General features: G+C 38.8%; 1 protein-coding gene across 1 annotated transcript; it reads left to right on the forward strand.

The window, feature by feature from the left end:
- The first annotated feature begins 19571 nt into the window (after nucleotides 1–19571).
- On the forward strand, nucleotides 19572–23836 carry LOC126284644 (histone deacetylase 3). Its single transcript, XM_049983722.1, has one exon. It carries the CDS (start codon nucleotides 19703–19705, stop codon nucleotides 20999–21001), a length of 1299 nt encoding a protein of 432 aa, XP_049839679.1. The 5' UTR covers nucleotides 19572–19702; the 3' UTR covers nucleotides 21002–23836.
- Nucleotides 23837–24326: the final 490 nt, after the last annotated feature.

Raw genomic sequence — 24326 nt, forward strand, 5'->3', positions numbered from 1 at the left:
TATTACTGTATGGTATGGGATCAGCATCATATGGAACTGATTGAAGGTAGCATAAAAGTTCAAGGAAAGGCAGCTCTTTTTGTATTATCGCGAAATAGTGGACAGAGCGCCAAGGAATGAATTAAGATGGCAGTCATTAACATAAAGGCGCTTTTCTTAGAGGCAACATCTTCTTGTGAATTTTCAATCACCAACTTTCTCCTCCGATTGGAAAATATTATTTGAGCACACGTGCATAGGGAGAAATGATCATCATGATAAAATTAGAAAAATCAGAGGTCGTACATTAAGATTTCAAAGCTCGTTTTTCCTGCACGCCGTTGGAGAGTGGAACAGTAGAGAAATCACTTCAAGGTGGTTTGATGAACCCTGTGACAGGCACTTGATTGAGAGTTGCAGAGATGGGAAATTTTGATGTTGATATGGACCAAATATTAAACTTCAGCCATCCTTCCTATAAACAAAATGTGATACAACATCAGGCATGACACTGAATTTTCAAGCGATAGCTCACATAAATTATAGTGTTTTACATTGTACACAGAACATCTAAGATTTCCAGCAGATTTCCCTGTCTACTTCTCAGCTGTAAATGAGACTACCCATCCTGAATGAAGTCTCTGCTATGACTTTCTATCACATTATTCACATCTGACGTTCCAACACAGTAAACCACTGATCACGGTAATGGTATTTTTGTGATGTAATCCAGCAGGTACTAACATGCATGGTTAGAAGTTTAGAATCCGTGATGCCTCTGCTGATAGTAGAATCCAAGAATCCTGACCTGGGGATATGAATGCCATCTGAAATACATCGTAATCAGAATAACACAGGTACTGCAATATTAGATTAGATTAGATTTACTTTCATTCCAACTGATCTGTAGTGATGAGGTCCTCCAGGATTTAGAATATGTCAGAAAAACAACAATACGTGACAAATATTTACAACTCAAACAAATAATCTAACGTACCATTCCGCAGGTCCCAAGTGGAATGATCATCATTTTTCAATGAACACTACATGAAAGAATCATTTTACAAATACTAATGCACTGAAGTTAAGATAAAAATGTTTTTTTTGTTTCTTTATAAGGTAATACACGTGTAATACATCTACTATAATACTTATTTACAATGAACACATTACTGCACTGAAATGTTGCAGAAGTTAGAGTGTACTTACACACATACACAAACACACACACACACACACACACACACACACACACACACACACACACACTTATTTACAAAGAACACATTACTGCAATGAAATTGTGCAGAAATTATTTTGTACTCACACACACACACACACACACACACACACACACACACACACACACACAAACACACACACACACACAAATCAGTTGGTTGTACTGAGAAATTTATCAATGGAGTTGAAGGAGTTGGCCACCAATAAATCCTTTAGGCTTCCCTTACTCTGAATTTCATTGGTTGTTAAGCTTTTTATGGCTGCTGGCAAGTTATTGAAAATGTGTGTTCCTGAATAATGCACATCTTTTTGCACAAGACTAAGTGACTTTAAATCCTTGTGAAGATTATTCTTATTTCTAGTATTGATTCCATAAATTGTGCTGTTGGTTTGAAAAAGTGATATATTTTTAATGACAAAGTTCATTAATAAATAAGTATATTGGGAAGCAGTAGTTAGTATCTCTAGTTCCCTAAATAGGCTTCTGCAGTATGTTCTTGAGTTCACACCACATATAACTCTTACTGCATGTTTTTGTGCCCAGAGAACTTTAGCTTGGCTTGATGAACTACCCCAAAAAATAATCCCATACGACATTATGGAATGAAAGTAAGCATAGTATGCCAGCTTTTTCATTTTTATATCCCCTATGACTGACACAATGCGCATTGGAAATAGAGATTCGTTAAGATGCTTCAGCAGTTCAGTGGTGTGCTCCTCCCAGTTGATATTATTATCGAGCTGTAATCCCAAGAATCTAACACTGTCCACTTCTTCTATCTGCTTGTCATCATATGTTAGGTATATACTCGTGGGACACCCCTTATAATTTCTGAACTGCATGTAGTGTGTTTCTTCAAAGTTAAGTGACAAGGGATTGGCTAGGAACCAGTGATTAATGTCCAAAAATATTTTATTAGCTGATCTTTCTAAGACTACACTCGATTTGCTATATCGTATTTATCTGCCAATACCGGACAAGCGACTTTCGAGTACAACGCCTGACCTGTACGGGAATATACATAAAGGATGTACGAGTATAGGCCATAGACTTACGGTTGACGACATGTGGAAGCTTGGGCCTGCTTGTGTGTCGTACACTGATAGCTAAATAGCAAGGCAACCGCTCCCGATAAGTGGGAAGAATGGGTCCGAGTCCCGCTCCAGCGCAAATTTTCATTGTCGTCATTGTCGTCCATCTGATGGTAGTCCTTATTCGCAATTGCAAATTCATTTGATGTGTTTCGTAACAGCTGTAGTCAAAGCAGTGCCTGTTCCTTTGGGCGTTCATGCAAGAAATTATGCATCGCAATCAGAATCACACAGGCACTGAGTTATCGTATTGTCCTTATAGGACGGTTTGAAAATGGACATCTCATCATCATCATCAACATTTAAGACTCATTATGCCTTTCAGGGTTGAGTCTGGAGCATAGCCCCCCTTATAAAATTCCTCCATGATCCCCTATTCAGTGCTAACATTGGTGCCTCTTCTGATGTTAAACCTATTGCTTCAAAATCATTCTTAACCGAATCCAGTTATCTTCTCCTCGGTCTGCCCCGACTCCTCCTACCCTCTACTGATGAACCCTTGAGTCTCTTGGGTAACCTTGTTTCTCCCATGCGTGTAACATGACCCCACCATCTAAGCCTGTTCGCCCTGACTGCTACATCTATAGAGTTCATTCCCAGTATTTCTTTGATTTCCTCATTATGGACACCCTCTTGCCATTGTTCCCATCTATTAGTACCTGCAACCATCCTAGCTACTTTCATATCCATAACCTCAACCTTGTTGACAAGGTGACCTGAATCCACCCAGTTTTCGCTCCCATGCAACAAAGTTGGTCGAAAGATTGAACGATGCACAGATAACTTAGTCTTGGTACTGATTTCCTTCTTGCAGAAGAGAGTAGATCGTAACTGAGCGCTCACTGCATTAGCTTTGCTACACCTCGCTTCCAGTTCTTTCACTATGTTGCCATTCTGTGAGCATATGCATCCTAAGTACTTGAAACAGTCCACCTGTTCTAACTTAGTTCCTCCTATTTGGCACTCAATCCGTTTATATTTCTTTCCCACTGACATTACTTTCGTTTTGGAGATGCTAATCTTCATACGATAGTCCTCACATTTCTCATCTAGATCCGAAATATTACTTTGCAAACTTTCAATCGAATCTGCCATCACAACTAAGTCATCTGCATATGCAAGACTGCTTATTTTGTGTTCACATATCATCCAGCCAGTCTATTGTTTTCAACATATGATCCATAAATAATAAGAACAACAGTGGAGACAGCTCGCAGCCTTGTCTTACCCCTGAAACTACTCTGAAGCATGAACTCAATTTACCATCAACTCTAACTGCTGCCTGACTATCCATCATAGGAATCCGCTCATATGCCTTTTCTAGATCTATACAGCATAGATACAATTCCCTGTTCCACTCATAACACTTCTCCATTATTTGCCATAAGCTAAAGATCTGGTCCTGACAACCTCTAAGAGGCCTAAACCCACACTGATTTTCATCCAATTGGTCCTCAACTAATACTCGCGCTTTCCTTTCAACAATACCTGATTTTACCCACAACGCTGATTAAAGAAATATCTCTGTAGTTGTTACAATCTTTTCTGTTTCCATATTTAAAGATTGGTGTGATTACTGCTTTTGTCCAGTCTGATGGAACCTGTCCCGACTCCCAGGCCTATCCAATTATCCTGTGTAACCATTTAAGACCTGACATTCCACTGTATTTGATAAGTTCAGACTTAATTTCATCCACCCCAGCTGCTTTATTGCACTGCAATCTATTGACCACTTTCTCCACTTCCTCAAATGTGATCCTATTTCCATCATCATTCCTATCCCATTCTACCTCGAAATCTGAAACATTACTGATCGTATTTTCACCTACATTGAGCAACTCTTCAAAATATTCCCTACATCTGCCCAAGGCATCCACAGGATTCACCAGCAGTTTTCCTAACCTGTCCAAAATACTTGTCATTTCCTTCTTACCTCCCTTTCTAAGACTGCTAATTACACTCCAGAATCGTTTTCCAGCAGCTTGACCCATAGTCTCCAACCTGTTTCCAAACTCTTCCCAAGATTTCTTCTTGGATGCTGCAATTATCTGTTTGGCTTTGTTTCTTACTTCAACATAATTTTCTCTGTCTAACTGATTTATAGTATGTAGCCATTTTTGATGCGCCTTCTTTTTCCTTTTACAGGCTGCCTTGACTGTGTCATTCCACCAAGCTGTTTGCTTCATCCTACTTTTACACACTACTGTTCCAAGACATTCTTTAGGCACTTCTAGTACTGCATCCCTGTACCTTGTCCATTCCTTTTCCAATGACTGTAACTGACTACATTCAAGTAACTGGTACCTTTCTGAGATCGCTGTTATGTACTTGTGCCTGATTTCCTTATCCTGAAGTTTCTCCACTCTTTTCCTCCTACGTATGGACCTGACCTAGTGCACTTTCGGCCTCACAATCCCAATTTCACTGCAAATTAAATAGTGATCAGTGTCATCAAAAAATCCCCTGAATACACGTGTGTCCCTCACAGTCTTCCTGAATTCCTGCTGTGTTATTATATAGTCAATGACAGATCTGGTTCCCCTGCCTTCCCAAGTATACCGGTGAATGTTCGTGTGTTTAAAAAAAGGAGTTTGTGATTACTAAGCCCATACTGGCACAGAAATCCAAGAGTAGTTTCCCATTCCTGTTGGCCTCCATATCCTCTTCAAATTTGCCCATAACCCTTTCATGCCCTTCTGTTCGATTTCCAATCCTGGCATTAAAGTCACCCATGAGTAGAACACTGTCCTTGTCCTTTATTCTAACAACTACATCACTGAGTGCCTCATAACAACTATCCATCTTATCTTGATCTGTCCCTTCACAATGGAAATATACTGACACAATCCTAATTTTCTTGCTAGACACTGTCAAATCTATACACATCAGTCGTTCGTTTACATACCTTATTGCAACTATGCTGGGTTCCATTTCTTTCCTGATGTAAAGCCCTACACCCCATTGTGCTGTTCCTGCTTTGACTCTTGACAGGTAGACCTTATATTCTCCCACTTCCTCTTCTTTCTCACCCCTTACCCGAATGTCACTAACAGCTAAAACATCCCTGGTATGTCAGTTAGAGGTGGGACTCCGTCACCTCCAAAGGTCCGAGGCATTTTGCTCTCATTGTTGCCAGCATCATATTTAAAGTACCAGGGAAGCAAGTTGCTAGCCTTACTTGCCCCGAGTCCCATTGGGTTTAACCCCTAACGGCTGAGGGACTAACCAGTGGGTTTGGTAGTCTTTGCCGTATGAGTACAAAGGTGACCAAGACTCAGAATATGTCCGAGATGCCCATACTTCTCAGTTCAAATGACGAAGCTACAAATATTTATTTTAATTACAACACAAGTTGTGGAACTATTTTTCACCTGCAGCATGCTGCATGCTGCAAGTTCGTATATATACACAGAGAAACATAATATAGCAGATTTTTACAAGTCGAGTACATAAAATAATATAGAATCATTACATAAAATTTTAGATTATTACAAAATGAATTTTTTGATTTACAATTGTCTGTCTTTGCCTGAAAGAGACACACGAAAACAATTCACTCTTTTATTCATTTTCAGTACTCACTTAATAACATTGCAGGCACTGTGCTGTGTCTCCTTATGAACCAATTTCACTGTAAAATTTAAGCTAGACAGTAGGAAGTCACTATGGCTGGTGGCCTTCTCGACACTCTGTTACAAAAAGGGGGGGAGTCACTGTGGTTGGCATCCTTTTCACTTCCTCCTCCATACTGTTTCCAAGCTGCCTCTATATCCTTGAGAAACAAATAGTATTGGCTAAACTTTTATTCTCAACTGATCCAAAGAAGGACAAAACACATTCTGTACTCAATTTCCCTTCTATAATTTAAGTAGTTAATTGAGATTTTCTTTATAAAATATCGCTTGGAAAAATATTATTAACTTTTTCAAGATGATTATTGACAATACATAAAATCATAATGTTGCTCTAGCTCAGTTTTACTAGTTGCTTTATTATTAAACTTGAATAACAGACTTTGCAATTTTTTATAAACCATGTCTATTATGCTCTGAAAGTCAACATAATTTTATAAAATGGTCACATTTTGGGATAGTTTGCAGTATACTTCATTACCTTAGATGTTGCTTTACTTAGAAAATCAAATAACCTTTGTAAGCTGTATCTTCATATGGTTCAATTACAGAACAGAAGAGTAGTAGTTCGACAGCAGTTATTTTGCTTTGTTACACACACACATAATTGAAAAACTGTTTTTCTTATAACATGCCAATATTCTACATTCCGCATTTATCTGTATTCTTGCTTATATGTGTCAATATTTATATGTTAATTGACCATCTGCCTTATGCAAGATTACACATTTCTCAACCCTTTTTTCGAGATCTGAGGGAATTACACACCAATATCCCATCATTTTACTTTATATCAGCCTACTGACATCATTGCTCGGATTTCTCCCTATTGTCATTTATCCACATATTTCACTTTGTTACACATTTCAACACTTCTTTCTCCATTTTATCTTCGTCAACCTACTGACCTCATTATTTACGCATATTTTTGGTGCGATCCTCACACCTCTAACACATGCCTCCTTTAATTAATATCAAAATGTTTTGTCTTCTTCTACCAGCCCCATATTATTACTCTTCCTTACCTACAGACAAACTTATTTTCAACATGAAAATTATTTGTTTATGCAGAGTTCATTCTTTAAGGTTTTAGGAATTTTCAACTTCACTTACTATTTTTAACTCAAAGCACCTGTATTTTGTTGTTATAATCCATTTTTTAGATCTTATTTGCTATTTGTTAACTTTAGCCATTATTTTTCTATCATTGTTTCTCATAAGTGAGTCATTGTTATTTTAATATTTAGAATTTATATTGCAAACTTCTCTCATATTCTCTTATAAGTCAACACTTGGGTATAGTCATTTTCGGGACTGATTCTTACTTACTAGGAAGATATTACAAAATAATAACTATATGAAGACATATATTCTTTACTGATTTAGGATAGAACAGATAAAGAGAATGAAAGGGAAAGAAAGTTTCATCCAGCCGGGATGACACAGTACACGAAACACTGTGTTAGCCAAAGATTGACAGACTCCCTACAGAATCGAATGTTTTTTTGGTCATCAGTCTTCTGACTGGTTTGACGAGGCATACCACGAATTCCTCTCCTGTCCTAACCTCTTCATTTCAGAGTAACACTTTCAACCTATGTCCTCAATTATTTGCTGGATGTATTACAATCTCGTCTCCTTTACAGTTTCTGCACTCTACAGCTCCCTCTAATACCATGGGAGTCATTCCCTCATGTATTAACAGACATCCCTTCTTCTATCAGTGTTTTAGACATATTTATTTCCTCTCCAATTCTGCAAAGAACCTTCTCATTCCTTCCCTTATCAGTCCATCTAATTTTCAATGTTCGTCTGTAGCACCACATCTCAAATCCTTCGATTCTCTTCTGTTCAGGTTTTCCCAAAGTCCATGTTTCACTACCATATAATGCCGTACTCCAGATGTACAATCTCAGAAATTTCTTTCTCAAATTAAGGCCGATATTTGATATTAGTAGACTCATCTTGGCCAGGAATCCCCTTTTTGCCATTCCTAGTCTGCTTTTGACGTCCTTCTTGCTCTGTTCGTCATTGGTTATTTTACTGCCTAGGTAGCAGAATTCCTTAAATTCATGTACTTCATGGCCATCAATCCTGATGTTAAGTTTCTTGCTGTTCTTATTTCTACTACTTCTCGTTACCTTCGTCTTTCTTCGATTTACTCTCAGTCCATACTCTACTAATTAGACTGTTCATTCCTTTCAGAAAATCGTGTAATTCTTCTTCACATTCACTCAGTACATGTCATCAGCAAATCGTATCATTGATATCGTTTCACATTGAATTTTAATTCCACTCCTGTGTCTTTCTTTTATTTCCATCATTGCTTCTTCGATGTACAGATTGAACAGTAGGGGCGAAAGGCTACATCCTTGCCTTACACCCTTTTTAATATGAGAAGGAAACATAGTAGGTGAATATGGACTGGAGCAAAGAAATGAAAGAGGAAGCCGCCTGGTAGAATTTTGCACAGAGCACAACTTAATCACAGCTAACACTTGGTTCAAGAATCATAAAAGAAGGTTGTATACATGGAAGAATCCTGGAGATACTAAAAGGTATCAGATAGAGTATATAATGGTAAGACAGAGATTTAGGAACCAGGTTTTAAATTGTAAGACATTTCCAGGGGCAGATGTGGACTCTGACCACAATCTATTGGTTATGACCTGTAGATTAAAACTGAAGAAACTGCAAAAATGTGGGAATTTAAGGAGATGGGACCTGGACAAACTGAAAGAACCAGAGGTTGTACAGAGTTTCAGGGAGAGCATAAGGGAACAATTGAAAGAAATGGGGGAAAGAAATACAGTAGAAGAAGAATGGGTAGCTTTGAGGGATGAAGTAGTGAAGGCAGCAGAGGATCGAGTAGGTAAAAAGACGAGGGCTAGTAGAAATCCTTGGGTAACAGAAGAAATATTAAATTTAATTGATGAAAGGAGAAAATATAAAATTGCAATAAATGAAGCAGGCAAAAAGGAATACAAATGTCTCAAAAATGAGATCGACAGGAAATGCAAAATGGCTAAGCAAGGATGGCTAGAGGACAAATGTAAGGATGTAGAGGCTTATCTCACTTATCTCACTAGGGGTAAGATAGATACTGCCTACAGGAAAATTAAAGAGACCTTTGGAGAAAAGAGAACCACTTGTATGAATACCAAGAGCTCAGATGGAAACCCAGTTCTAAGCAAAGAAGGGAAAGCAGAAAGGTGGAAGGACTATATAGAAGGTCTATACAAGGGCGATGTACTTGAGGACAATATTATAGAAATTAAAGAGGATGTAGATGAGGATTAAATGGGAGATACTATACTGCGTGTAGAGTTTGACAGAGCACTGAAAGACCTGAGTCGAAACAAGGCCCCCGAAGTAGACAACATTCCATTGGAACTACTGACGGCCTTGGGAGAGCCAGTCATGACAAAACTGTACCATCTGGTGAGCAAGATGTATGAGACAGGCGAAATACCCTCAGACTTCAAGAAGAACATAATAATTCCAATCCCAAAGAAAGCAGGCGTTGACAGATGTGAAAATTACCGAACAATCAGTTTAATAAGCCACAGCTGCTAAATACTAACGCGAATTCTTTACAGACGAATGGAAAAACTGATAGATGCAGACCTCGGGGAAGATCAGTTTGGATTCCGTAGAAATACTGGAACACGTGAGGAAATACTGACCTTATGACTTATCTTAGAAGAAAGATTAAGGAAAGGCAAACCTACGTTTCTAGCATTTGTAGACTTAGAGAAAGCTTTTGACAACGTTGACTGGAATATTCTCTTTCAAATTCTAAAGGTGGCAGGGGTAAAATACAGGGAGCGAAAAGCTATTTACAATTTGTACAGAAACCAGATGGCAGTTACAAGAGTCGAGGGACATGAAAGGGAAATAGTGGTTGGGAAGGGAGTAAGACAGGGTTGCAGCCTCTCCCTGATGTTAATCAATCTGTATATTGAGCAAGCAGTAAAGGAAACAAAAGGAAAATTCGGAGTAGGTATTAAAATCCATGGAGAAGAAATAAAAACTTTGAGGTTCGCCAATGACATTGTAATTCTGTCAGAGACAGCAAAGGACTTGGAAGAGCAGTTGAATGAAATGGACAGTGTCTTGAAAGGAGGATATAAGATGAACATCAACAAAAGCAAAACGAGGATAATGGAATGTAGTCGAATTAAGTCGGGTGATGTTGAGGGTATTAGATTAGGAAATGAGACACTTAAACTAGTAAAGGAGTTTTGATATTTGGGGAGCAAAATAACTGATGATGGTCGAAGGAGAGAGGATATAAAATGTAGACTGGCAATGGCAAGGAAAGCGTTTCTGAAGAAGAGAAATTTGTTAACATCGATTATAGATTTAAGTGTCAGGAAGTAATTTCTGAAAGTATTTGTATGGAGAGTAGCCATGTATGGAAGTGAAACATGGACGATAAATAGTTTGGACAAGAAGAGAATAGAAGCTTTCGAAATGTGGTGCTACAGAAGAATGGTGAAGATTAGGTGGGTAGATCACATAACTAATGAGGAAGTATTGAATATGATTGGGGAGAAGAGAAATTTGTGGCACAACTTGACCAGAAGAAGGGATCAGTTGGTAGGACATGTCCTGAGGCATCAAGGGATCACCAATTTAGTATTTAGTGGAAGGCGTAGCATACCGTTAGCAGAGCCTGTTCTGTCGATGGTGCGAATGGAGTGGTCTACTGCCTGTCGAATCTCTAGAACAGTTCTGAAGCGAATGCCACGAAGTGGTTCCTTCATCTTCGGAATCAAATCAGTCACAAGGACTTAAGTCCAGGGAGTATGGTGGATGGCACTGTACTTCCTAGTCTCCTCGACCGAACAGAGCAGCCACAGCTTGCGCTGTATGCGCCCGAGCATTGTCGTGCAAAATGCTGGGTGGGTGCACAGAAATTGTCGCCACTTCTTTCGCAAACCTGGTAGCAGGTGATGCTCCAAAAACGAACAGCAATCCTGTGTGTTGACGGTCAGCCGTGGAGGAACGTAATGCATTAGGATTAGGATAACATCATCACAGTCGTACACGTGAATCACCATAAATTTAGACCGCTCCATTCGCACCATCAACAATACAGGCTCTGCTTAATGGTTCACTACGACTTTCACATCGCTGGAAACGGGTTCTACACAACGCTGGTGACTACTTTGAAGGACAGCAACCTGTAACTCTTTCGTATCGGTTGTGAATAAATAGTTGCCAATATTTAAGTTCCAACCCTCGTATTTATTGCACATACAGGTTGACAATTATTGAACTATATGAAATAAAATCGTTTTAATATAATCCATTATGGAGTCGAGGTAGCAGTTGTCGTTATACTGGTTAACACTGTTAGCATTCAGCCGCGATTCTTATACATATATTTTAACAACGCGTTTCAAGAGACAATGCTCTCATCAACAGGTTGTAAGGTCTATATCATGAAATTAAACGGACTAAAAAGACAAAATTGTCTTAAAATATATGTATAAGACTCGCGGTTGAATGCTAACAGTGTTAACCAAATAAAATCGTCATAACTTCCGAACGGTTTGCGTTAGGATATTCCAGCTGCACGATTGACCACAGGGCGTGCTGGGAATTAGCGTGCGCATGTGCACGTGCCTTGTTGCTGTCGGCCAATTGCACGTGAAAATGTCAGGGTGCCTGAGAGTATAATGGTTGTGAAGGCCTACTATGCGAGAAATAACAGCCAAACTGCGATTCAAAGGAAGTTTGCTACCGAGTTCAAGCTGAAGCCAGTTGGGCCAGATGTGGTAACAATCTAGAATTTGATTTGCAAGTTTGACAGAATGGTTAGTGCTCGTGATGCTTATGTCGGTCGCCCAAAACGATGAAAAGACCTAATAACATCGAGAGGACACACTCTATGTTTCAAACCAGCCCAAGGAAGTCGATGAGATGAGCTGCACACCAGGTGGGAATCAACAGGGAGACAGTGCGTCAAATTTTTGTTGAAGACTTGCATGGCTTCCCATATAAAATTCAAACCCGTTATCCATTAAGCCCCAAGGCCATGGAACAGCGGCTGTGTTTCGCTGACACTATTGCCCAAAGAATTCACGAACAGAACTTTGATGTGACAGTGGTTTGGTTTAGCAACGATGCCCACTTTCATTTGGATGGGTTTGTCAATTGGCGCATTAGGGGGACTGAGTTATCCTCATTTCGGTATCGAGAAGTCTCTTCACCCTCGACAGGTGACTGTGTGGTGTGCAATGTCCAGTCACAGAATAATCAGTGTGATATTCCTTGAAGGCATGGTGACTATCGAACAGTATGAGAAGGTTTCGGAAGATGATTTCATCTCCATTATCCAAATTGACCCTGATTTCGACAAGACGTGGTTCATGTAAGACGGAGCTCGACCCCATCGAATTAGGAGAGTGTTTGATGTCGTGGAGGAGGACCTTTGGGACAGTATTCTGGCTCTGGGGCACCCAGAGGCCACTGACATTGGCCTCGATTGGCCGCCATATTCTCCGGATCTGAACACATGCGACTCCTTTTTGTGGGGCTATATTACAGACAAGGCATAGAGCTATTAACCCCAAAACCATTGTTGAACTGAAAACAGCCATTCAGGAGGTCATCGACAGCATCGATTCCGACGCTCCAGTGGGCCACGCAGGATTTCGATACTCGTCTGTGCCACATCATCGCCGATGATGGCAGGCATATCGAATGTGTCGCAACCTAAATCCAGATATCTGTAGTGACGTTTACATGTTGAACAAATTGCACTCTATAGTTTGTAACTGATTTTCGTTTTTATTTCATATAGTTCAATAATCGTCACCCCTTATTTTCCAGTCTATTTAAACTAACTTCCTCTTTGGAATAAAATTCCTTTATGGAGGAAATAGTACTGCTCCAGTTTAGGATAATTGGAGACATTTAAACGGTTCTTGGCCAGTCTCAACTGATCATCATAATTTTGCTCCCTTCTTAAATTTTTACATACTTCCTTCAAGGCACTTTCCTGCTAGATTGATGTATGGCCAACATGCACACTTCATTTTTATCTGGTAGCGAAATTTCTAATTCCCTGTATAACTCAGCACTTTTGATAGCGCATCTGCTACCGGATTTTTATTCCCTTGTAAGTATTTAATCTCGAGGCTGAATTGCTGAAGGTACATAGCCCACAGTGCTGGTATTGGAAGACTGAATTTGGAAAATTTAAATCCATAAGTACCTTGTGATCATTATATATTGTCATCTTGTAACTTAACAAATAATGCTGAAATTTTTGAATATCAAACACGATAGTCAGTGCCTCTAATTCCGAAATTCCATGATTTCACTCAGCATGTTGCAGTGAACGACTTGCAAACGCTATTCTTGTATGTACCTCAGTCGCCTTCTGTTTCCATCTGAAACACCTCTACTGCAATCCCTTAACACTTTACCGAGCGAGGTGGCGCAGTGGTCAGCACACTGGACTCGCATTCGGGAGGACGACGGTTCAATCCCGTCTCCGGCCATCCTGATTTAGGTTTTCCGTGATTTCCCTAAATCGTTTCAGGCAAATGCCGGGATGGTTTCTTTAAAAGGGCACGGCCGATTTCCTTCCCAATCCTTCCTTAACCCGAGCTTGTGCTCCGTCTCTAATGACCTCGTTGTCGACGGGACGTTAAACACTAACCACCACCACCACCACCTTAACGCTTAATGTCAACTGCCATACAAAAGGGGTTCGAAAAATCTGAATGGTCTAACAGCGGACTACTCATCAAATAGTTTTTTAATTCTTCAAAAGCAGACTGGCATTCTTTAGTCAAAACCCACTGGGTATTCTTCTTCAATAAGTCGAGCAAACAAGGCCCATTAAACAAGTGATCTCTAACAAAACGGCGGTAGAATCCCAATAAACCGAGCATTGACCTGAGCTGCTTTTTATTTCTGGGTGCTTCTAACGTTTCAATGGCTGATAATTTGGAAAGGTCAGGTAAAATACCTTCCCTGCTAATTTCACAGTCTATGAATTTTATTTTGTCTCATACACAGTCAGTCTTCTCAACTTTAATTTCATATCTCCTCTTTCTATAGCTACCAGCACCCTGTCTAGTAGACTGATATGCCCTTCTCATATGGGAGCTGAGAACAGTATTTTTTTTTTTCATCAGTCTGCTAACTGGTTTGATGCGGCCCACCACGAATTCCTTTCCTGGGCTAACCTCTTCATCTCAGAGTAGCACTTGCAACCTACGTCCTCAATTATTTGCTTGACGTATTCCAATCTCTGTCTTCCTCTACAGTTTTTGCCCTCTACAGCTCCCTCTAGTACCATGGAAGTCATTCCCTCATGTCTTAGCAGATGTCCTATCATCCTGTCCCTTCTCCTTATCAGTGTTTTCCACATATTCCTTTCCTCTCCGTTTCTGCGTAGAACATCCTCATTCCTTATCTTATCAGTCCACCTAATTTTCAACATTCGTCTATAGCACCACATCTCAAATGCTTCGATTCTCTTCTGTTCCGGTTTTCCCACAGTCCATGTTTCACTACCATACAATGCTGTACTCCATACGCACATCCTCAGAAATTTCTTCCTCAAATTAAGGCCGGTATTTTATATTAGTAGACTTCTCTTGGCCAGAAATGCCTTTTTTGCCATAGCGAGTATGCTTTTGATGTCCTCCTTGCTCCGTCCGTCATTGGTTATTTTACTGCCTAGGTAGCAGAATTCCTTAACTTCATTGACTTCGTGACCATCAATCCTGATGTTAAGTTTCTCACTGTTCTCATTTCTACTACTTCTCATCACCTTCGTCTTTCTCCAATTTACTCTCAAACCATACTGTGTACTCATTAGACTGTTCATTCCATTCAGCAGATCATTTAATTCTTCTTCACTTTCACTCAGGGTAGCAACGTCATCAGTGAATCGTATCATTGATATGCTTTCACCTTGTATTTTAATCCCACTCCTGGACCTTTCTTTTATTTCCATCATTGCTTCCTCGATGTACAGATTGAAGAGTTGGGGCGAAAGGCTACTACAGCCTTGTCTTACACCCTTCTTAATACGAGCACTTCGTTCTTGATCGTCCACTCTTATTATTCCCTCTTGGTTGTTGTACATATTGTATATGACCCATCTCTCCCTATAGCTTACCCCTACAGCTCGAACAGCTTGCACCATTTTATATTGTCGAACGCTTTTTCCAGGTTGACAAATCCTATGAACGTGTCTTGATTTTTCTTTAGCCTTGCTTCCATTATTAGCCGTAACGTCAGAATTGCTTCTCTTGTGCCTTTACTTATCCTAAAGCCAAACTGATCGTCACCTAGCGCATTCGCAATTTTCTTTTCCATTCCCCTGTATATTATTCTTGTAAGCAGCTTTGATGCATGAGCTGTAAAGTTGATTGTGCGATAATTCTCGCACTTGTCAGCTCTTGCCGTCTTCTGAATTGTGTGGATGATGCTTTTCCGAAAGTCAGATGGTATGTCGCCAGACTCATATATTCTACACACCAACATGAATAGTCGTTTTGTTGCCACTTCCCCTAATGATTTTAGAAATTCTGATGGAATGTTATCTATCCCTTCTGCCTTATTTGACCGTAAGTCCTCCAAAGCTCTTTTATATTCCGATTCTAATTCTGGATCCCCTATCTCTTCTAAATCGACTCCTGTTTCTTCTTCTATAACATCAGACAAATCTTCACCCTCATAGAGGCTTTCAATGTATTCTTTCCACCTATCTGCTCTCTCCTCTGCATTTAACAGCGGAATTCCCGTTGCACTCTTCTACATCTACATCTACATCCATACTCCGCAAGCCACCTGACGGTGTGTGGCGGAGGGTGGCTCTTAATGTTACCACCGTTGCTTTTAATGTCACCAAAGGTTGTTTTGACTTTCCTGTATGCTGAGTCTGTCCTTCCGACAGTTATATCTTTTTCGATGTCTTCACATTTTTCCTGCAGCCATTTCGTCTTAGCTTCCCTGCACTTCCTATTTATTTCATTCCTCAGTGACTTGTATTTCTGTATTCCTGATTTTCCCGGAACATGTTTGTACTTCCTCCTTTCATCAATCAACTGAAGTATTTCTTCTGTTACCCATGGTTTCTTTGCAGCTACCTTCTTTGTACCTATGTTTTCCTTCCCAACTTCTGTGATGGCCCTTTTTAGAGATGTCCATTCCTCTTCAACTGTGCTGCCTACTGCGCTATTCCTTATTGCTGTATCTATAGAGTTAGAGAACTTCAAACGTATCTCGTCATTCCTTAGAACTTCCATATCCCACTTCTTTGCGTATTGATTCTTCCTGACTAATGTCTTGAACTTCAGCCTACTTTTCATCACTACTATATTGTGATCTGAGTATATATCTGCTCCTGGGTACGCCTTACAATCCAGTATCTGATTTCGGAATCTCTGTCTGACCATGATGTAATCTAATTAAATCTTCCTGTATCTCCTGGCCTTTTCCAAGTAAACCTCCTCCTCTTGTGATTCTTGAACAGGGTATTCACTATTACTAGCTGAAACTTGTTAAATAACTCAATTAGTCTTTCTCCTCTTTCATTCCTTGTCCCAAGCCCATATTCTCCCGTAACCTTTTCTTCTACTCCTTCCTCTACAAATGCATTCCAGTCACCCATGACTATTAGATTTTCGTCCCCCTTTACATACTGCATTACCCTTTCAATATCCTCATACACTTTCTCTATCTGTTCATCTTCAGCTTGCGACATCGGCTTGTATACCTGAACTATCGTTGTCGGTGTTGGTCTGCTGTCGATTCTGATTAGAAAACCCGGTCACTGAACTGTTCACAGTAACACACCCTCTGCCCTACCTTCCTATTCATAACGAATCCTACACCTGTTATACCATTTTCTGCTGCTGTTGATATTACCCGATACTCATCTGACCAGAAATCCTTGTCTTCCTTCCACTTCATTTCACTGACCCCTACTATTACTAGATTGAGCCTTTGCATTTCCCTTTTCAGATTTTCTAGTTTCCCTATCACGTTCAAGCTTCTGACATTCCACGCCCCGACTCGTAGAACATTATCCTTTCGTTGATTATTCAATCTTTTTCTCATGGTAACCTCCCCCTTGGCAGTCCCCTCCCGGAGATACTAATGGGGGACTATTCCGGAATCTTTTGCCAATGGAGAGATCCTCATGACACTTCTTCAACTACAGGCCACATGTCCTGTGGATACAATTTATGTGTCTTTAATGCAGTGGTTTCCATTGCCTTCTGCATCCTCACGTCGTTGATCATTGCTGATTCTTCCGCCTTTAGGGGCAATTTCCCACCCCTAGGACAAGAGAGCGCCCTGAACATCTATCCGCTCCTCCGCCCTCTTTGACAAGGCCGTTGGCAGAATGAGGCTGACTTCTTATGCCGATTATTTATTAAAATTTAGGCAGTGGCGGGGATCGAACCTCGGACCGAAGACGTTTTTATTATGTATCAAAGACGCTACCCCGTTTTTTTAATCTCATTTTGTTCGCTTTTTGTTCGTTGCATCTGCTCGGGGCGGACGTTGTAAGACATCTGTTTTATGTTCTTTGTTGATTGATTAGCTCAGTTTTTTTATTACAGAGAGCTGCTAACCCTCTGCCCGAACACGCTGAGCTACCGTGCTGGCTACCCCTAGACCACGCCGTGCAGTCGCCAGCGGTTAAGTCCCGTACAAGGTCACAGTATACATCTACATAAAAGTCACCTTATCTAAGATTTCCTACCAAAATGCATGAGTCACTACTCTAACAAAAGCACACACACAAATGTTTAGTCCAAATGGGACTACTTTATATTGGTTTCACACTCATTCATACAAAAAGGTCGTATATTTGTGTGATTCGTTTGCCAGGGGCAAATGCCAGTACCCATATGTTATGTCCATTAATTTGAGATACATAACTCCTCAGAACTTATGTATCAGTTCGTTCATATTTTGAGGACAGCCACTCTCTCTTATTACGGTTTCATTAAGACACTGAGTGTCCAGTACCAATCTGACGCTTCTGTCGCTTATTCACAACAGGAAGATTATCATATTCACTAACTGCTTGTTCAGTAACACCCCTTGCCAACATATGTTGAATTTCTTTCTTAATAGGCTGATTTCTCGCAACATGCATCTGATAAGGTTTCTTGAAAAATACCTGCCCCGGCTTTACATTCAATTGGGAGTTAGCCGTTTAACTTCACCAGGCGTTTTTGAGATTATATTGTGATGAGTAGTTAACACTAACCAAAATTTGCGGTCTATTTATCAGAAATTTAATCTGTTGACTGTGCCTTAACCTCCATATCTTCCAGGATATAGTTCTCTTCCGCCTTAGCATCTTGCACATAATTCCCAAATTCAGTATCTTCCTGCTAGTATCTCTAATTTTTCATTACGGTAATAAGCAGTTCCCATGCTGCATTATTACTGTCCACATAATTTCCAATTAAAGGCTCCGTAGTCACTCAAGAGACTGGTACAGTCCAAATGGGACTACTTTATATGGCAGCACCCTCCTTCATACAAAAAGGTCGTGTATTTGTGTGATTCATCTGCCAGGAGCAAATGATCGAAGTCAGTCTTTCCTTGATATTTCGACAAAAGGTCTGCACCAGCCAACATTTCGACACTTAGCCCAAACACAGTTGAACAAGGATGATCTATTATTATTTTACCCCTGCCAACTGGTATCAAAACTTCGTGCTGTACTGGTCTAGAAACTTTTCCAGTAGCACTTATTATTCTTAAACCACTTACTTTCATGAAAGATAACTCCTTCTTATTGAATTATAGAATGATGGTACAAAACACTTGTCCGCTATCCCTTTCCAGAAGACAACGGACAGTTGCATTTATACTAGGGTGAGTTATTCTAATCTGGACACGTTTCTCATAAAAGCCTTCTAATAAATCCTTTTCAGACTGCTCCAAGTAAAGCAATTTTGTTCAGTTGCAAGTACATTTATGCTTAGATTCAAGGGCTTTTCAACCTCTACATTTGCAGCTGCCTTTTCCAACCGGTCCACTAAATTTAAATCAAAGCACTCGAAGACTTCCTCTACTTTCTTCTTGCTGCACATCAGCTGAACTACAAGCTACTTCTGAGCAACTGCGTCCCTGTACAACATTGCTATCTATAATACTGTCGTCTGCTTTTACTTTTGCAGCCGTGGAAAAAAATATTTTTGAACGTGTTAAGTACGCGCGTACCATTCATTCTGCACTAAACCTGACAGTTACACAATGTTTCGTTTCCGTTTATCATAATTTTCATCGGTTGTAAAAATTCCATTCTGGCTCATTTAAATGAGAATGCTGTCTATTACTGATTCGTTCTTGTGCACGTGTCAGTCCTACCATTATATATGACACGTCCTATCATCTGCATTGTGTACATCATTCCGTTTTCGTGTGTCATAGTTTTCGACACTTTCTAAAGTTACACACGACCGGGTATGTATTGAAGGCACCGGCTTGTATAGAGTAGGCTATGGTAGAAATATGTTTCTAACAATGAGTTCAATTATTGAGCTCACTTGTTTTCTACTCAACGGCTACCACAGACAGTGTATGTCTGTGATGGTTACGAAATGACATTTTACGTCAGAGATAAAGTTGTTTGTTTTTAATGTACAATATCTTTGAATGTGTGGTTTCGTGTTTGTGTTCGTATTTGTTTATGATATGTGATGGATAGGAAGGCTATGTTGTTATGAAAATTTTGCTCGATATTTTGCACAATGTCGAAGAAAGTAGTGTCGTACTTTTACAATCCAGATGTGGGCAATTTCCATTATGGACCGGGACATCCTATGAAACCACACAGACTTTCTGTCATTCACAGTCTTGTTCTCAATTATGGACTTTATAAAAAAATGCAGATTTATAGACCGTACCGCGCGTCAGCACATGACATGTGTAGATTTCATTCTGATGAATACATAGACTTTCTCCAGCGTGTGACACCACAAAATTTGCAGGGCTACACGAAATATTTAAGTCACTTTAATGTTGGTGATGACTGTCCAGTTTTCGAAGGACTGTTTGACTTTTGCTCAATGTATACAGGAGCTTCATTGGAGGGTGCAATGAAGCTGAATAACAATTGCTGCGATATAGCAATAAACTGGTCTGGTGGTTTGCATCATGCCAAAAAATTTGAAGCTTCAGGTTTTTGTTATGTGAATGACATTGTAATAGCAATCTTAGAACTTCTGAAGTATCATGCTCGTGTGTTGTACATTGATATTGACGTTCATCATGGAGATGGCGTGCAGGAAGCGTTTTACTTGACAGATAGAGTGATGACAGTTTCGTTTCATAAATATGGAAATTATTTTTTTCCTGGCACTGGTGATATGTACGAAATAGGAGCTGAAAGTGGTCGTTATTATTCCGTGAATGTACCCTTAAAGGAGGGTATCGATGACTCGAGTTATTTTCAAGTGTTCAAACCTGTTATATCAAGTGTAATGGAATTCTACCAACCTACTGCCATAGTTTTACAGTGTGGTGCAGACTCTCTTGCAAATGATCGCCTTGGATGCTTCAGCTTAAGCACGAAAGGTCATGGTGAATGTGTAAAATTTGTGAGAGATTTAAATGTGCCTCTTTTGGCAGTTGGAGGAGGGGGCTATACATTAAGAAATGTTGCTAGATGTTGGACATATGAAACATCACTCCTTGTAGATGAACAAATTAGTAATGAACTACCATATACTGAATACTTAGAGTACTTTGCTCCTGATTTTACATTGCATCCAGAGGTTGTTACCCGGCAAGATAATGCAAATAGCAAGCAGTATTTAGAAACAATAACGAAACATGTGTATGATAATTTGAAAATGTGTCAGCATTCTCCCAGTGTGCAAATGCATGATGTTCCAGGAGATGCCTTTCCATCCCAAGATGAAGTTGGGCATGATGAACCAGATCCTGATGTGCGAGTAAGTCAAGCAGAAGAGGATCGGAGAATTGAGCAAAAAAATGAATTTTATGATGGAGATGAGGATCAAGATAAGGAGAATTTAGGTCCATGAGATTCCTGATCAGGAGATATGTGCATGTAGGATCATCTTTTTATAAGAGTGATCATCAGACAAACTTAGATGTAAGGTTAATTGTATTTTTAACTTTTATTTTTAGTAGAAATTGAGAGAGATTTTGCCACCAAATCTTATTAACTTCTGTCAACATTCTGTTTTTATGTTTAATGTTTATGGGTAATAACTAAATAGATAAGGTCACTTCTTATCTGACAGAATTGTTAACACATTCATTGTGTTGAGATGTGCCAGACTATTGTTCCATTTCAGATATTCATTTCATATTTCATGAAAATTTCAGCAGTTATACTGTATAGATAACTTACCAATACTACATCAGTTTTTCAATCAAGTGCCCTCTAATGGTGTAGCAGTGTACTTTTTGTCAGTGTGCATAAGCTGTGCTTGATTATAGTCTAATTTTAATCTATAAAATTAATTTATGATGCAAACTACTAAAAATTGCTAACAGACTTAGTGTGACTCTTTAGGCTAACATTCAAAGAGATACATTTGTTTTGGTCTTACTATTTTGTTAGGGCCTACTGTGCTTGTAGGAAGGAATGTGTACCACTAATCAGTTTATTGTGAAGATTTTCACAAATATTAATTTTTTGTATATATTTCAGTCATGTATTTTGTAACACTAAACGTACCAGTAGGGAATTATCACAGAATGTTCACATTCTGGATGCATTTTTAAATGTAGAATTATAAGTTAATAATATAATTCATATTCAGGTAAAGGGACAAGTGTGCATGAGCTTCCATATGTGCGTTATTGTGTTTATGTAGGATGTGTGTTCAAATGTGATAAAACTTAGTTTAAAAAAATAATACATTAATAATAACTGTACAGTCTTTCAGCAAAATACAGACATAGTCACATCAAGTAGAATAAAAAAGGTCTTCCATTATTGGCACATTATAAGTTTTCATAGTTCATAGCATAATTTATTTCTTTAGAGGTTAGAGTGAAAGCATCATCACTATCAGCAGTTTGTTTATATGTGTATTATTATTTTTGTTATTATTATTTCTACTTCTGCTCTTATCATCATCATCAATGCTCGATTTGTGACAGTACGCACCAGTGTGCCTCTGATGAAAAATAATCGAAACTACAGATTTTGAGTTGTGGTATGATAGAGCTTTTGCTACAGCTAAATCAGTATAAAACAAATGCTGTAATGACACTTTTAAAATGTGCAGAATAAACATTAGAATAACATTTTAAGAAACTTCCAGGCAGATTAAAACTGTGTGCCTAGACTGAGACTCGAACTCAGGGCCTTTGCCTTTTGCAGGTAAGTGCTCTACCACATGAGCTACCCAAGCATGACTCCAACCTGTCACCACAGCTTTAATTCTGCCAGTAGCTTCTCCCCTACTTTCCAGACTTCACAGAAGCTCTCTTTGCAGACCTTGGAGAACTAGCACTCCTGAAAGAAAGGATGTTGCAGAGACATGGCTTAGCCACAGCCAGAGGGATGTTTCCAGAACAGTTGCACGCGAAAGGCAAAGGTCCCGAGTTTGAGTTTCGGTCCCTTGTCTGCTTCACTGTACTGCTGTGTTTCTATCATTGTACAAGAGTTCAAATATTATAAGACTAATGTCCATCATAAATTTCAGACATATCCACAGATTCATGCTACAAAATTGCTGTGCTCATACTTTGTAAGAAAGAGTACATCAGGGGGAAAAATTGTAGAAGTAATAATAACAACAATAATGATAAAAATAATGTTACGTCTTTGGCAAAAATAGATTAATATTGTTCTTGTGAATTTTGGGAGCTACATGTTCAAGTGCCATAAATGTTTTAATTTTATGTATGACCTAATGCTTGGATGGAATTTGATTGAACAACTGTTAATAGAAATATTAATTTCATGCTTGCATCCTTGAATATTGTCATTCAGATCAAGCAAATTTTTAGTGTTTCCTGGAATGCATACATTTTACTTAGTCAAGTTCTGGAGCTTTTAATACTCTATAATCTACAGTGAATGAAAGATTTGGGAAGTTTCATGCAGGTCTCAGAAATTTATTATTTAATCATTAGCAAAGATTTGAGAGAGCAGAATGCTTTTAAAAATGTACTTATTTTGTGGCAGTTAAGCCTGTTATCAATGACTAGTTATTTTGTTTGGACTCGATACTGCGAGGTGGCATGAAGTGAATGTTGAAGGCCACAATGCCTATCAAAAAGTGTGTGGTAGAGTCACATGAACAGATTAGGCTTGTATTTAGCATTTAATGGGGGCTGCGTAAGAATAAATACAAATTACAGCAGTAATGTGATGGCATATAATATTGTTTCAAGTCTTTTTAAAAAAATAATAAGAATGAGAACCTTGGCTAAATTTATTAAGAAAAAATAATAATGTTTGCAGATCATATCACATATTTTCTCTGCTTCTTAAATATAATTATTTAATTACCAGGTTAAAGAAACTTTTGTAGTATGCACCTTGTTCTTTTCATTACTAATGTTGACTCAAAGGAGGCAGTTTTATCATTCCTGAGGTTGCCCACCTTTTGCATTGGATTTTATTCAGTCATGCATGAGATTACTGATCTTATTTCTATCCATACATTCCATTTCATTATAGTAGTGAATTTGGGCGATGAGAAGGTTTTGCCATATTAAAATTTGTTATTAAAATAAAATATTTATTTTCAACCTACAGACTTGTATTTTAATTTTTGTAGAGATGTAATCAAACTACGACAAAAAATTTAATTGCAATATTTTTCTGAAGAATGTAGAAGACTTCAGTTTTCTTGAAAATTGGGTATTAGTGAATAAAACTGTGTAACATGTAATGTGATTTATTCATCTTGTTACGTACAATTTTCAAATCATTTTATTTGATTTATAGGAGAAATGTGAAGCTTTACACTAACTTTTTTTTTAAAGAAATACAGAAGTGTACATAATTTTATATAGTTTTTGAGATACCTTATTCAAGCTGTAGAACTGTCCTCAGTGAATTCTTCAATGGGATAATTGTTTTTCCACCAGAAAAGTAAAGAGCAATCTTTTCAGTGAACCAAATTCCATGTTAAATACACTATATTACTGCCTTTTATTTTAGTGTAAATTTTTAACTCCATATACTTTGGTTTCCAGGTGCAGTATTTTAAATAATGTGTCTGAAGTTTAAAATTCTCTCTGTGGTGAGTGTTGTAGTTGTGATGAAAATGGAAAGTGTCAAGTGTGTGTTGGTTTTTGTATAAGAAAATCAACACCTCAAATATGTTGACCCAGAAGGAGGGCACACTGGACTCGCATTCGGGAGGACGATGGTTCAGT

Source organism: Schistocerca gregaria, chromosome 8, assembly GCF_023897955.1.
Source record: "Schistocerca gregaria isolate iqSchGreg1 chromosome 8, iqSchGreg1.2, whole genome shotgun sequence".
NCBI lineage: Eukaryota > Metazoa > Arthropoda > Insecta > Orthoptera > Acrididae > Schistocerca > Schistocerca gregaria.

Excerpts from the sequence above, each read along its gene's own strand:
- LOC126284644 (XM_049983722.1), top strand. The coding sequence starts at position 19,703 with ATGTCGAAGAAAGTAGTGTCGTACTTTTACAATCCAGATGTGGGCAAT.